The sequence below is a fragment of the Microtus oregoni genome, unplaced genomic scaffold (assembly GCF_018167655.1).
Source record: "Microtus oregoni isolate MIOR12 unplaced genomic scaffold, Mior012 000015F_ref0000493, whole genome shotgun sequence".
Lineage (NCBI taxonomy): Eukaryota > Metazoa > Chordata > Mammalia > Rodentia > Cricetidae > Microtus > Microtus oregoni.
The window spans coordinates 36,545,460-36,558,652 of record NW_024543074.1 but is presented as its reverse complement, the minus strand read 5'-3'; the positions used below and the strand labels follow the sequence as shown (position 1 = coordinate 36,558,652).

The 13,193-nt window shown below is 43.4% G+C and overlaps 1 protein-coding gene across 7 annotated transcripts in view; it reads right to left on the bottom strand.

Moving 5' to 3' along the window:
• Window positions 1–13,193, bottom strand: part of Prpsap2 (phosphoribosyl pyrophosphate synthetase associated protein 2) — a 37,427-nt gene that overhangs the window by 23,217 nt on the left and 1,017 nt on the right. For 2 of the 7 annotated variants that reach the window (XM_041665450.1, XM_041665449.1), the window contains exons 2-7: window positions 9,982–10,117; window positions 8,860–8,955; window positions 8,478–8,628; window positions 7,465–7,517; window positions 5,063–5,129; window positions 987–1,159 (exon numbers count right to left, since the gene is read on the bottom strand). In XM_041665450.1, the coding sequence (XP_041521384.1) occupies window positions 987–1,159; window positions 5,063–5,129; window positions 7,465–7,517; window positions 8,478–8,596 (412 nt within the window). In that variant the 5' untranslated portion in view covers window positions 8,597–8,628; window positions 8,860–8,955; window positions 9,982–10,117. Of the gene's footprint in view, window positions 1–986; window positions 1,160–5,062; window positions 5,130–7,464; window positions 7,518–8,477; window positions 8,629–8,859; window positions 8,956–9,981; window positions 10,118–12,635; window positions 12,865–13,193 lie in introns of those variants that run through there. The other 5 variants (XM_041665448.1, XM_041665455.1, XM_041665453.1 and 2 more) reach the window with 5 other exon arrangements.

Below are 13,193 nucleotides of genomic sequence, written 5' to 3'. Positions count from 1 at the left end.
ACACACACCCATGCACACACACACATGCACACACACACATGCACACATGCCCATGCATGTGCACGCACACACACACATCTTTAAAATGAAAGATGATCCTAACACCATGGAGAAAAATAAAAAAAGATGAAAACTAATAATCTGTACACTAATTTAGAAAACACAAAAATGTTTTTCAAAAATATTTAGGCTGTTACAACCTGAGAATATTTAACAGAAGATGGTTCCTGTACTAGAATCTAGCAATAAGGTTCGAAAGTGATGGTTTCTCACAAAATTACAAACTGGACTACCAGGGGGTGCAGAGAGGACTTTTTCTCTTTCAAAACTTGAATATGACTGAAACTGTCAACACAAATGTTAAACAAGTAATTCAGGAAACAAATGAAACAGAAGTTCTTCTCATTACTTCTGTGTCTTAGGGTGTTGGAAGCAGAATTCTCTGCAGTTTTCTAATTAAACCAGACCCCAGTTTACTGTGATATGTTTTTCATGATTTCAGATACCCATGGTCCCAAAACACTTAATGACAAGTTCCAAAAAGAAACAATTGATAAGTTTAAACCTCAGGTCACCAGCGATGTGACCAGTCTTGTGATGGTCTTCTCCTCCCCCAGGACAGGGTACTGGTGATGTGATTGCTACCCAGCTGGGATGGGAATGTAACCATGCAGTACTGCAGGCCAGCACACCTCTCCTGGGAAGGGGGCCCACTGTATAAGCTATCTGTCTTTAAATGTCTTTAAAAGCTGTTCCACTGTTTGCTCTCTGTCCAGAACTCTAGTCAAGATAATGCTTTGAAATTCCTAAGGTAAAAGACAAATCCGCCATGGTGGTACACATCTTTAGTTTTCCTCCTCTGGAGGTAGAGACAGGCAAATTTCTGAGTTTGAGGACAGCCTGGTCTACATATAAGTCCCAAGACAGCCAGACATAAAGAGACGGTCTCAAAAAACAAACAAACGAAGTCAATCTGCCATTCTTACCAGCTTTGCACATCATGGAAGCCAGCAATTTTGAAACAATGGAGCCCCTTTTTCTCATCTTGCACTGCTTGCTATAAGGAAAGTAGGGGATCACGCCGATGATGCTCTTGGCACATGAGGTCTTACATGCATACACCATGATCAGGAGCTCCATGATAGTGGTGTTCACGTCCCTGAAAGTCATGGACAGTGTCAGACACTTAGTATGTTACTTATAACTATAATAGACAAAGCATTAGACACAAAAAGGACAAAACCCTTTTCTCTCAGAGCTCCATCAGCTCCTGAGCAGACGCCCTCTGTTTTCTCACTGCTCTGTAGAGGACCAGTGCCACCATCATTCACCCCTTCTCCTGCCCCCGTTCCTGTGAACCTCTTCCTCATCATCTCAGTCCTCTGTCCCTCTTTGGAGGGCACCCCAAGAGAGAAGTCTACAGTTGCCCTCTCCTACTCTTCACTCTCTCTCTCCCATAAATACGCCAAAGAAACTTTAGCATCCAAAATGCTCCCCAGCTTCCATCAAGAGTCTCCAACATTTGGCTAAATCCATTGGCTAGTCAGTCTTTCCCTTTCTGCTGCCTCTAAGGCAGCTGTTCGCCTGTGCCTACATTAGATGCACAAGGTCCCTCTGCCTCCTTGTGATAATTTGAATGAAAATGGCCCGATAGGCTCATAGGGACTAGCACTATTGGGAGATGTGGCCTAGGTGGAGTAGGTTTGGCATTGTTAGAGGAAGTGTGTCTGTCACTGGGGGTGGGCTCTGAGGTCTCCGTTTCTTCCTGTGGCCTGTAGATCCAGATGTAGAACTTTCAGCTTCTTTTCCAGCACCATGTCTGCCTGCATGCCACTATGCTTCCAGAGTTATGAAAATGGACTAAACCTCTGAACTGTAAGGCACCCCAATTAAATATTTCTCTTCACAGTAATAGAAATCCCAACTAAGACACTACTGCTTCCTGTGGTTCTTTTCTTGGTTACGACGGCTCTTGCCACAGTAATTTGTCTCCTCCTCCTTTCACCCTTCATCTCTCAGTTCTGTAAATGCTGGCCACTCTCACAGCCCCATCTCTCGCCCAAGATCCCCTTCTGAAAGCAATCTAACTAACTGGTGCTAGGCGTTTCCATCTGAATGTGAAAATCTAACCCATATTAAATGAACTGCTTTTCTCTGAAAATGCCTACATCTTTATAAAACCTGTGCCCACCACCTCACTGGCCACACTGCTCCTCAGGCTATTCTGGACAGTTAGAGGTGACTAGATGCCTCTCTTCACATGGTTTTGCCTTCACCGCTCCACTACTACCCCCACTGGGTGACAGTGGCCTGCTGCTGCTCCCCCTGAAGCCCTCAGTTTACACTCCAAACAGAGCAGCTTGTCTTTAAAGCCCTGAAATGGTTCCCCCTCCACCCACAGCTGCACAGTGCCTCCCAGGGCCCTCTAAGATCTGCTCTCACAGTCTCCACCTTGACACCTGCTCCATGTGCCTTCTTAGACACCAACTCTCCTCTTCACTGAGGCCTGCCTTGTCTGTCCCTTTACCCTCCGACTAGCATCATCCCAACTCTCTCTGATCATTAAAAAAAAAAACTTTGGCAATTTTAGGATTGAACTTAGGGGCTCTTAAATGCAAGACAACTCCCCATTCTGTGCTATATGTCACAAAGCACTTATTCTATGGTCTATCTGATATCTATCAAATTCTACTTTTTGTTTTGCTTTCTTTGAGAGAAAGGTTAACTATGCAGGCAGGGACTGCCAACTTTTTGACACTGTGACATAATACTGAGGTCTACAAATGTGTTGGGCCACGGATGCATACAACCTATGGCCTACAGGACAAATACACCTTGTCCATGTTGCTACTCTGAAACTAATGATCCGCTTTAGTCTCTGAGTGCTGGGATTGCAGGCATGCACTACCTTGTCTGGTTTTCATGTTCTCTGTGTGTCTTCCCTCACTACTGTTCCAAGCACAAAAGCATTTTGCACATGTAAGAGAACCCCAATTATTAAAATTATTCAACAAATATTGTTAATAATAGAATGCCAACATTAGGATGAGAAGGCTGTATTACTATTGAACAAACCTGATCCCAGATGAATTAAAAATACTTTCAGAAAAGCATTCTGTAAGGAATAGTAAGCAGGGGAACCGTAACAAGGAGACAGTCACCCTGAGGCCAATACTACCACTAACTCAGATAAGCAAATGGATGACAGGAAAACATCAGTTAATGGACAGGATTGCCTTCATTTAAAATCTGTCCTAGGTTTTTAGTAGCTTAAACTAGTCTGTACTTAAAAGAAGGGGTGCAGTACAACTTAATAGTACGATGCTTGCCCAGCAATAGGAGGAACTTAGTCTGATCCCTACTACTGCTATTAATCCATCAGCAAGTTAACCGACCAACACAGTGCAGCAGACACTGAATGTGACACTATCCAATCCTTAGTCTATCTCTTGGCATCTCATAAAGAAGATCCTGGTGTACAGGCTTTCTGTAACCTGGTCAAGACTGAGAACACGTGGAGAGAGAAATATTTGATCATACATGTGGGCAAAATAGCCACACAAGTAAAATTAAATAAATAAATCTTAATGAAAGATTTATTTATTATATAAACAGTGTTCTGCCTACATGTATGCCTGCTGGCCAGAAGAGAACACCAGACTTCATTACAGATGGTTGTGAGCCATATGGTTGTTGGGAATTGAACTCAAGACCTCTGGAAGAGTAGACAGTGCTCCTAATTACTGAGCCCTCTCTCCAGGCCCTAAATAAATAAATCTTAAAAAAAAAAAAAGAGGGGCTGGAGAGATGGCTCAGTGGTTAAGAGCATTGCCTGCTCTTCCAAAGGTCATGAGTTCAATTCCCGGCAACCACATGGTGGCTCACAACCATCTGTAATGAGGTCTGGTGCCCTCTTCTGGCCTGCAGACATACACACAGACAGAATATTGTATACATAATAAATAAATAAATATTTTTTAAAAAAAAAAAGGGGGCTGGAGAGATGGCTCAGTGGTTAAGAGCATTGCCTGTTCTTCCAAAGGTCATGAGTTCAATTCCCAGCAACCACATGGTGGTTCACAACCATCTGTAACGAGATCTGCTGCCCTCTTCTGGTCTGCAGACACACAGAGATAGAATATTGTATACATAATAAATAAATAAATAAATAAATAAATAGAGAGAGAGAAAGAGAGAGAGATGGCTAAGAACTGTCCCTAACTCCAATTCTAGGAGATTCAACACCCTTTTGATTTCCATACAAACCAGGATGACATACAGTACATTTACATACATACACACAAAATATGCATACACATAAGATAAAAAATACATCTAAGAATACAGAAAGGAGACACAGCTCAGTCGGTAGAGTGCTTGCTAAGTATGCACAACACCCTGGGTTAAATCCTCAGCAGTGCATAAAACTGAGCACAGGGACATGTGCCTGTAGTCTCAGAACTCACGAAGTAGAGGCAGAAGGATCAGCAATTTGCCATTCTTGACAACTGTCAAAGCAAACAATACCAAACACTCAAACACACAAATCCAGAGAAGGGCAGTCACAGTGATATTTGCCTGGGAAGGCTAAGGCAGAGCGATCTCTTGAGACCAAGAGTCTGGGGCTGGCCTGGAAACATATCAAGAGTTGAAAACAAAACAAAAAAAGGATTGAGGGGGCAAGGGGTAAGAAAGTCAGTGGTTTTGGTAGAAAACCTAGCAAAAAGGGGGCTGCAGAGATGGCTCAGTGGTGAAGAGTGCAGGCTCTCCTGGTGTCCAGGAGCATGTGGTACTGCTCTCAGGCTCAGTTCCACTGGATCTGGAGGCTGCTACATAGAAGCTAATGACCATCTTGAACTCCAGTCCCAGGGGATCTGATGCCCTCTTCTGACCTCTGCAGGTACTTGGCACATACATAGTATGCAAATAAACATGTAGGCAAGAACCTCACATAAAATGAAACTAAAGACTAGCAAAAGCACATCAGTTTTAAACTATCTTCCCGTGTGGTCAGGTCTTCAGACTGATAGGCATACCCAACAGGCAGTGAGAAACCACTTACTTTGAAATGGTCTGGATGATAAATACATCTTTTCCTCTCACAGACTCTTGAATTTGGACTCTTGTTTCTAAAGGTAAAAGGAAGGAAAGATATAGTTCAAATTTTTAAGATATACACCAAGTCTGCATTAATTTCCAACCTTGTAAACTACAGAAACCAAGACTACTACCAAACAACAAAACTCACTGACATTAGCATATCGCCATTAGTCATACTTCTGAATCAAATTTAGGCTTCTCCCATCACAGGAAAGCAGTGATGATGTACTCAGTCATCCAGCATCAAATGAAAACTGAGGCATAAACAGTATACTGTGGGATAAAAGAGGATCAGGGAATATACCTGCTCTTAAACACCTGTTATTAGCAACAAAGGACAAATCCAGGACAGAACACTCCACAGGGGAAGGTCTGTAACATCAACACTGGAGGAAAAAGGCAATGTGTGGTCCAGCTCTATATCAACAAGAACCACATCAACCTTCTGTGCATAGTGGTGCTTGCCTAGAATTCCAACACTCAAGAAGCTGAGACAGGAGGACACAGAGTTGGAAGCTAGACTGGGCCACAAAGACCAGCAAACAAAACAAAACAAAAAAATTTTAAACATGGAAAAATCCAATCACTTGAAGCTAGGAAACATAAAAATAGCAACAACGACAAAAATCATAATTATAGCTAATGTCTTAAAATGTGACAAAAGTATTCTATTTATGAGCAAGAACTTTTATGTAGGAGATGTGACCAGGTATCTAGAATTAAGTAACATATTCAGATAGTAAAACACCAAACCCATGTGGTAGATGTCAATAAGGCCAGTCATGGTACTGTTCTTTCAATTATCTCCTGTTGGAAAGTTTTCATTAGAATGCTGGCAAACTGGAGATGTAACTCAGTGGTAGAATAATTTGCTCACGACTCTGTGCTCCATTTCACTAACAGAAAAAAACAAACAAACAAAAAACAAAACAAAACAACTGGGTGTGGTGATGCCCACTTGTAATGCCAGCATTCAGGAGACTAAGGCAAGAGAATCTCAAGTTTGAAGCTAACCTGGGCTATAAGGTGAGTTCAAGGCCACCTTGGGCTACATAGTAAGTCCATTGGTGCCAAAGTAGCAAGATCATTAGAAAAAAAAAATGAGTGTGCTTACAAAAGATTGTGGTGTGCTGCTACAAATGGGCTTTAGAGTCAAGGTGTCTAGATCTAAACCCTGACACTGCTACTTGTGAGACTTTATACCTATCCCTGACCCAGGTTTTCAGAATCTATGAACAGTAAGGAATATAGAAGTTAGTTTCTCTGAATAAACTAAGGCTTTCCCATCTCATTACTCCTAAGCTGGGGAGTGAACCAACCTGCCTTGTTCCATAGCCCCATCCTCCCACAGCACTCCCTCATCCAGTCTCCCTAAAGAGAACCCCCCAGATTTCAATCATGCTCTGCTCTGTAACCACCACTTAGAGGAGGACAGCAGCAGTACTGGTTGAGAGCTTTCTAAGACTTAAATACCAGACAAAATCCTGTAGTGAGGACAGAGAGAGAATGAGTGTTTACTGAGCACCTACTATGTGTCAGAAGATTATGTCAAGTACAGAGATTATCCCATTTATGACTAGACAAGGATTCTCATGTCCATATAAGTCGACCACTACCCTTGCTAGAAGAATTTCACTAAGAATGCCCACCATTCTAAAGAAATGCCAAGGGGGCTGGGAGATGGCTCAGCGGTTAAGAGCACTGCCTGCTCTTCCAGAGGTCCTGAGTTCAATTCCCAGTAACCACATGGTGGCTCACAACCTCTACAGTGAGATCTGATGCCCTCTTCTGGCCTGCCAGCATATACGCAGCCAGAATACTATACACATAATAAAGAAATAAGCCTTAAAAAAAAAAGATTAAATAACATTTCTTGCAACTATTTTCTAGAAACACTTTAAGGCATTAACTCTTTGCTTTATACGAATTAAATAACCAGTAGGTAGGATGCACGAGGTCCTGGGTTTAATAATGCAGCACATATGAGCATGGGTGTACATGTAATTGTGCACATGCCCACATACCTACAAACTAAAAGTATAGGCACACAGTACTTAATCACGTTACTGACAACAGCTAACTAACATTTCCACCCAGCTGACTAGCTGGTTACATCCTTCTGCAGTATTTATTGAATGACATCTAAGAACCAGCACTCAATCCTACATGTGACTTGCACCAGGGATATTTCTATATAGTATTAGTAAAGATTAAAAACCAGATTCTCCACCTTGCCTGCCTGACTTCCTGCTATCAGAACTGACTAGATAACTGGATCTAACTGTCTGGCAGTCAAGGATAACTTGATGACCCATTACACCACATCCTGTAAGATCCACAATATATATGTCCAAGGAAGCTCACCTCTGTTAGGTTCCTGGTAAACCTGCACTTTGCCCATCTCCACCCCCAGCCGCCTAGAGAAGAGAAAGGGGGAAAAGCTGAGAAGGCAACAGAATAGACCCAACATCTTTACTATTAGAGATGACTTATAAGTTGACAAAAGTAAAAGTTATTCTAATTATGAACTAAAGTAAATATTATATCATATCTGTTTGTTGCCTACCCGATCTCACCCCATGACCACCCATGGCCTATGCAATCTGGCTCTCCTGCTTCACAGGCCATCTTCTTAGTGCTCTGGCCCCACAGCCCATGTTCCCCATAGATACCAATACCTCCTACATGCCACAGCACTTGGAACCTGTTGCTCTCTCTGCACAGAGGGGTGGGCTCCACTCCAACCTTCATCTGATGGCTTATTGGGATCTCTCAATTGCTAAACATCCCTTGGTTTAAAAGCTAAATTAGACTATTCTACCCCATTCGTATGCCCTCACTGCCTTCTTCCTGGCATTTGTTACCACCTGAAATTACCTATTTAGTTGTCTTAGCTTGCTTGTCTGACTCCCATACTAAAACGTAAATTACATGAAAAGAAAGTGTTTGACTGGCCTGCTCATAGCTCACAACATCCAGATCAAGGTTTTTTGGTTTGGTTTGGTTTTGGTTTTTCAAGACAGGGTTTCTCTATAGCTTTGGAGTCTGTCCTGAAACTAGCTCTATAGACCAGGCCAGATCAATATTTTATGTATAGTAGAGATTTGATATGTGTTAAATCAGTTTGTAAAAATAACACTAAAATATAAGCTAACTATTCTCGTACACTGCATTCACTCCTGTCTGCTAGACTCCAAGAATTTGTCTACAGTGGTGCCTACCACACTCCCGGGAGTTATGGTCACTCACATAAGTATATTCAGATGATATGCAGGTTAGTTATGCCTGCTTTTAAGCTTGACAATCAGCGACAGTCTGATTATCAAATTTAAAATATCACAGTGCATATGGATTTGACTGGTAAAACTGGAACTCACTCAGCAATTTTCTTTGAAAGCTCCATACAGGAGGAATTGGAATTTGCTGAAAACAACACCAGACCTCCTTTGGTTATGTTCATCTTGGTTTCCAATTCAGGAGGCGCCACACAAAACATCAAAACCTTCTTAGCTTTCCACGTCTCAGAGCCTGGAAGAAAAGAGTACAGATAAAGATCACCGCATATAAACACACCGGAGCAGATTTTGTCTGTATACAAAGAATGGTTTCAGCAGAGGACAAACAGCTGCCGCCATAACGGTGGCTTTTATCTTAAGGGAGATATACTGTGGGCAAGAACAGCCCTTGGAGTTTAAGACTGCAAAAGGCACCACATTTTCATTACTTTTCATGCCCACTGGGAATAAACGATAAACTTACAAGAAAGGCGGAGCTGAAGAGCTCAGTGCTTTACTGTTTGCTGCTTAAAGTCAATTATGGACAACCTCCTGTTATTCTCTGACAACCAAATTCCTCCTGGATTAACACAGAAACATGGCAAAGCCATTAGCAAGGACACGGACTAGCTGATCCTTAAACAAAGAATAAATGGCCCAGATCTTCAATAACACCTGCTCCCCACACTCCCACCCTGCAGCTGCTCTGTGTCACATCCAAAATTTAACTTGTTGATGATGGAGGTGGTTTTGTGATTAAGAGCACTGGCTGCTCTTCCAGAGGACCTTCATTCAATTCCTAGCACCCACACAGAGGCTCATAGCTGTCTGTAACTCCAGTTCTAGGGATCCAACACCCTCGGCACCAGGCATGCATAAGGTGCAGATATAAATAAAAATTTAATAATAATAATAAATATAAGAATCACTGGGCAGGGCTGGAGAGATGGCTCAGTGGTTAAGAGCACTGACTGCTCTTCCAGAGGTCCTGAGTTCAATTCCCAGCAACCACATGGTGGCTTACAACCATCTGTAATGAGACCTGGCGTCCCCTTCTGGCATGCGGGCACACAGGGAAGGAATGCTATACACATAATAAATAAATTAAAAAAAAAAAAAGAATCACTGGGCATAGCAGGGAACACCTTTAATCTTAGCACTTGGGAGGCAGAGGCAGGACAATCTCTGAGTTTGAGATCACCCTGGTTCACAGAACCAGTTCTATGATGGCCAGGGCTACATAGAGACTCTGCTTAAATAAATAAATAAATTTGTTCTGTTCCTTCTCAACTGCAACAAGGCTGACCAGATAATAGTGTTTGTAGGAAATGTACATAGTGGGGCCCCCAAGTGACACGTCAGAACAAGAATAGGGCCTAGTCTAAAGGTGACCTTAACCCTCTCTGGCCTAAGAGTCCTTCTCTCACACAGCAAGTGCGAGACTGGGTGGAAGACGTCCAGGCCCACGCGTCCTTTTCTCCTCTTCCTTTGTTTACTCAGCTTAGCTAGCTCTTGGGGGACTGGGGCAGCTGTCTTCTTGTTGTTTTAGTTTTTAAATTTTTATTATGCAAATTAAAATATTTATTATGCAATAAAACACAAATACCTCTTCCTAGTAAAAACCAGAGGAATTCACCAGCACCACCCTGGCTCTTCCAGGACTCCTCCCCTAGCAGTTAGGGTTCTTCAGCTTAGCAAGCACATTGCCTCAGGCATTCTCCACACATTCAGACACTTGAACTCTACAAAAATATGGAAAAACATTTTCAGTGTTTCTAATACAAAAAATGATCATTGTGAATAGCTCTAAGTTGCTTGTTCACTAAACTTGAGTCACAGTCTTCCTAACTGCTGCCTGGACTTGAGTGTGGCTCTGCTGTTGTCAGAATGCCATTATCTGAGACAGGCTTCACACACAAGCAGTGGGACCACCTGGACCTAGGCAGCTCAGAGCAGCTCTACCAGCAGGCTAGGAGCACTCTGTAGCAGAGCACCCTTTAGGAGACATTCTAATGGGAAGCCAAAGGTTCTATCGCAGGCTACAGGGCAATTTCCCTTAAACTGACAAGTCACAAACAGAAATGTCTGCAGTCAACCAACTAGTGCTGGTAAGGAGTCCACTGGACAAAACCGCGGAAAGCGGCTGTCGACCAGGGCTCCCCGAATAGTGCTCCGTTAAGACCAGTCCTCCCAAAGCCTGCTTCCATAAAACACAGCCAACTCACTTGCTTACCAACTGTTCTAGATATGCTGAGCACAGCCACAAAGCCTGAATTGTCCCTTGTGTAAAAAGTATTTCGATCCTGGCTTTCAGAGAATGCAGCTCAGCTTCAAAACACTGGGTCGTGGGAAAGAAGCCCTAACATTGGCAAGGCTGAAGGGATGGCTGAGATTACTGGGCTCCCAGCAGGCACATGGCAGCTCACACCAGTCCTGGTTACCTACTAAACTCAGTAATACGCACAGGAGGGCTACCTTTCTACACCCCTCTACTTCAGTAAGAAGCTCCTAAATAACAACACAGAGATCCTGAGAGGATCTGGACCAGCTCTGAGAAGTACTTCAGCCTCTCTCTGCTAGATCTATAGGATTCCAGTCCTTGGGTCTGGAGCCCACATCTCTGAGACCAATCACCCCAAATTCTCCCTTAGAATTGGTCTTCCTCTCCTTGTTGCCTCGTTCTTTCCTTGAAGATTTACAGGAAACACCCTAGTCTTCATTCACACAACAGCCCAGCCTCTCTTAGCCATGTGTCCCCCCAGGACCTCTCCTGAAGCCTTTTTTTCTGTGTTTCAAATGCACACAGCAGCCAGTCTGGTCTCCAAAGCTTCTAAAGTCAAACTGTGACATAAGGGCTGGGATGTAGCTTAATGGTATAAGGCTTGCCTATGATGAGCTTGGGCTCCATGTCAAATCCCTATGTATGCCCACCCTTGAACAGCGGGGATGGGCAGGGCATGCACCTGGAAGGGCAGAAGAATCACTGTGACTGCCCAACTCACAAGCTCTTCACCTCTGAGGGCAGCCACTGGTTCCATTCTCCCTCACTCTGTTAGAAATTCTGTGGTTTTTGGTTTTGAGACAGACAGGATCTATGCAGCCCCGGCTGGCCTGGAACTCACTATGAAGGTATGCCTTAGACTCACAGATACCAACCTGCCACGGCCCCCCAAATGCTGGGATTGAAGGTGTGCATGCACCAAGAGCAGCCTCCATCTGTGAAATGCTTTTTATCGGGCTTGGGGTCCCCAGCAGAGGGCTGGAAGGTCCCCATTAGCACAAAGTGTCAGTGTGAATAAGAGGACAGAGAACGTTCTCACCCTCCCCCCATATGCCATAATTACTGTTGTGTTTAACCTAAACTTACTCTAGAATATGTGAAAATTATTTATGCATGGGTAAAAACACATCTTTTCCAGAAAATCTCAGCACCTTTTAAGGAGCAAATCACAGCCATCTCTCTGAATGAGATAATCCGTCAGGTCTCCTGAAGGAGAGCCCTTGTTTAGATGGATTTACTATTTCAAAGCCAGCATCAACACTCAGGCTAGAATTAGGAAGCCTCACGCAGTGCGTGCTATGTCCCCTCTGAAGCATCCACTATGTAACCAATCTTCTAAAGAGACCTTGTAATCCAAGAGGCCTGGGCCACATCTTGGGCTCACTGGACTCCAAGACAATAAAGACAGAGGCTTGGTAACAGCCTCCCCACCAACACTGAAAGTTAAGGCAGCAGAGGGTCAACCAAATGCACGCTGAACAAAGCCTCACTTCGGAGACAATAATTAGCAAGCAGAACTGAAAGTCACATGTTAACAAAAAGTATACGGAAGTTACTTTTATTAGTGATATACCTCGCTCCAAACGAATCTGCTGCAGTGCTAGAGCGTTTGCCTATCATATACAGGGCCTAGGTTCAACTCCAGCATGGAAAAAACGCTGACACCAATGAGACAGACTGATGGCGGACCTTAGTGAATAGTGGGTGCTTGTGCAGCAGGCCTGGGTTCAACCAACACCAAAATTCAAAAGTACAAAATGAAATTCTGAAAAACTGGAGGGCAGAGCTTAAATTCTTCTTCTGCGGTGCCTGGCGTTTTGTGCACCTATCATGAGAACGCTTGCATATGGCCGACGCTATGTATTTCTGAGTTTCTATTTCTTGGGGACAACTTGAAGAAGCAGGAACTAGATTTAAAATAATTTTAAACCTGGGGAAGTAAACGTTTAAATCTTATTTAATGTACATGGGTCTTTTACCTGCATGTTTGTCTGTACACGTGAGCCTGGTACCCTTGGAGGCCAGAAGAGGGTGTCAGATTCTGTGAGACTGGCATTAGAGGTGATTATGGGCTGCCACGTGGGTGGGTGCTGGGACTCAAAGTCCAGTCCTGAACAACTAACTCTTAACATTGAGTCGGCCACACACATCTCCAGCCCCACATCTGGGGAGGTAGTTTTAATAAGAAGATGGGTTTGAATGAGGGCCCTAAGAGAGACATACGTGGATCTAATTTACATGGGAAATAGAAAAGGGTAAGATCTCCTGAGTAAATTGAGAGCATGGGGACCATGGGAGAGGGTTGAAGGGGAGGGGAGAGGTAGGGAGGGAGCAGAGAAAAATGTAGAGCTTAATAAAATCAACTAAAAAAAACCCAAAAAGATGGGTTTGTCATTACTTTCCATACTCTTTAACAAAATCACAGTATGTAAAAGCTTCTCTGACTTTTCAGCCTCTTACTCAGGCCCCAAAAGGACAGAGCTCAGTCAGTCTGCCTTGTACTACAGTTCTTTGCATACAACCTGATCTCCACAATC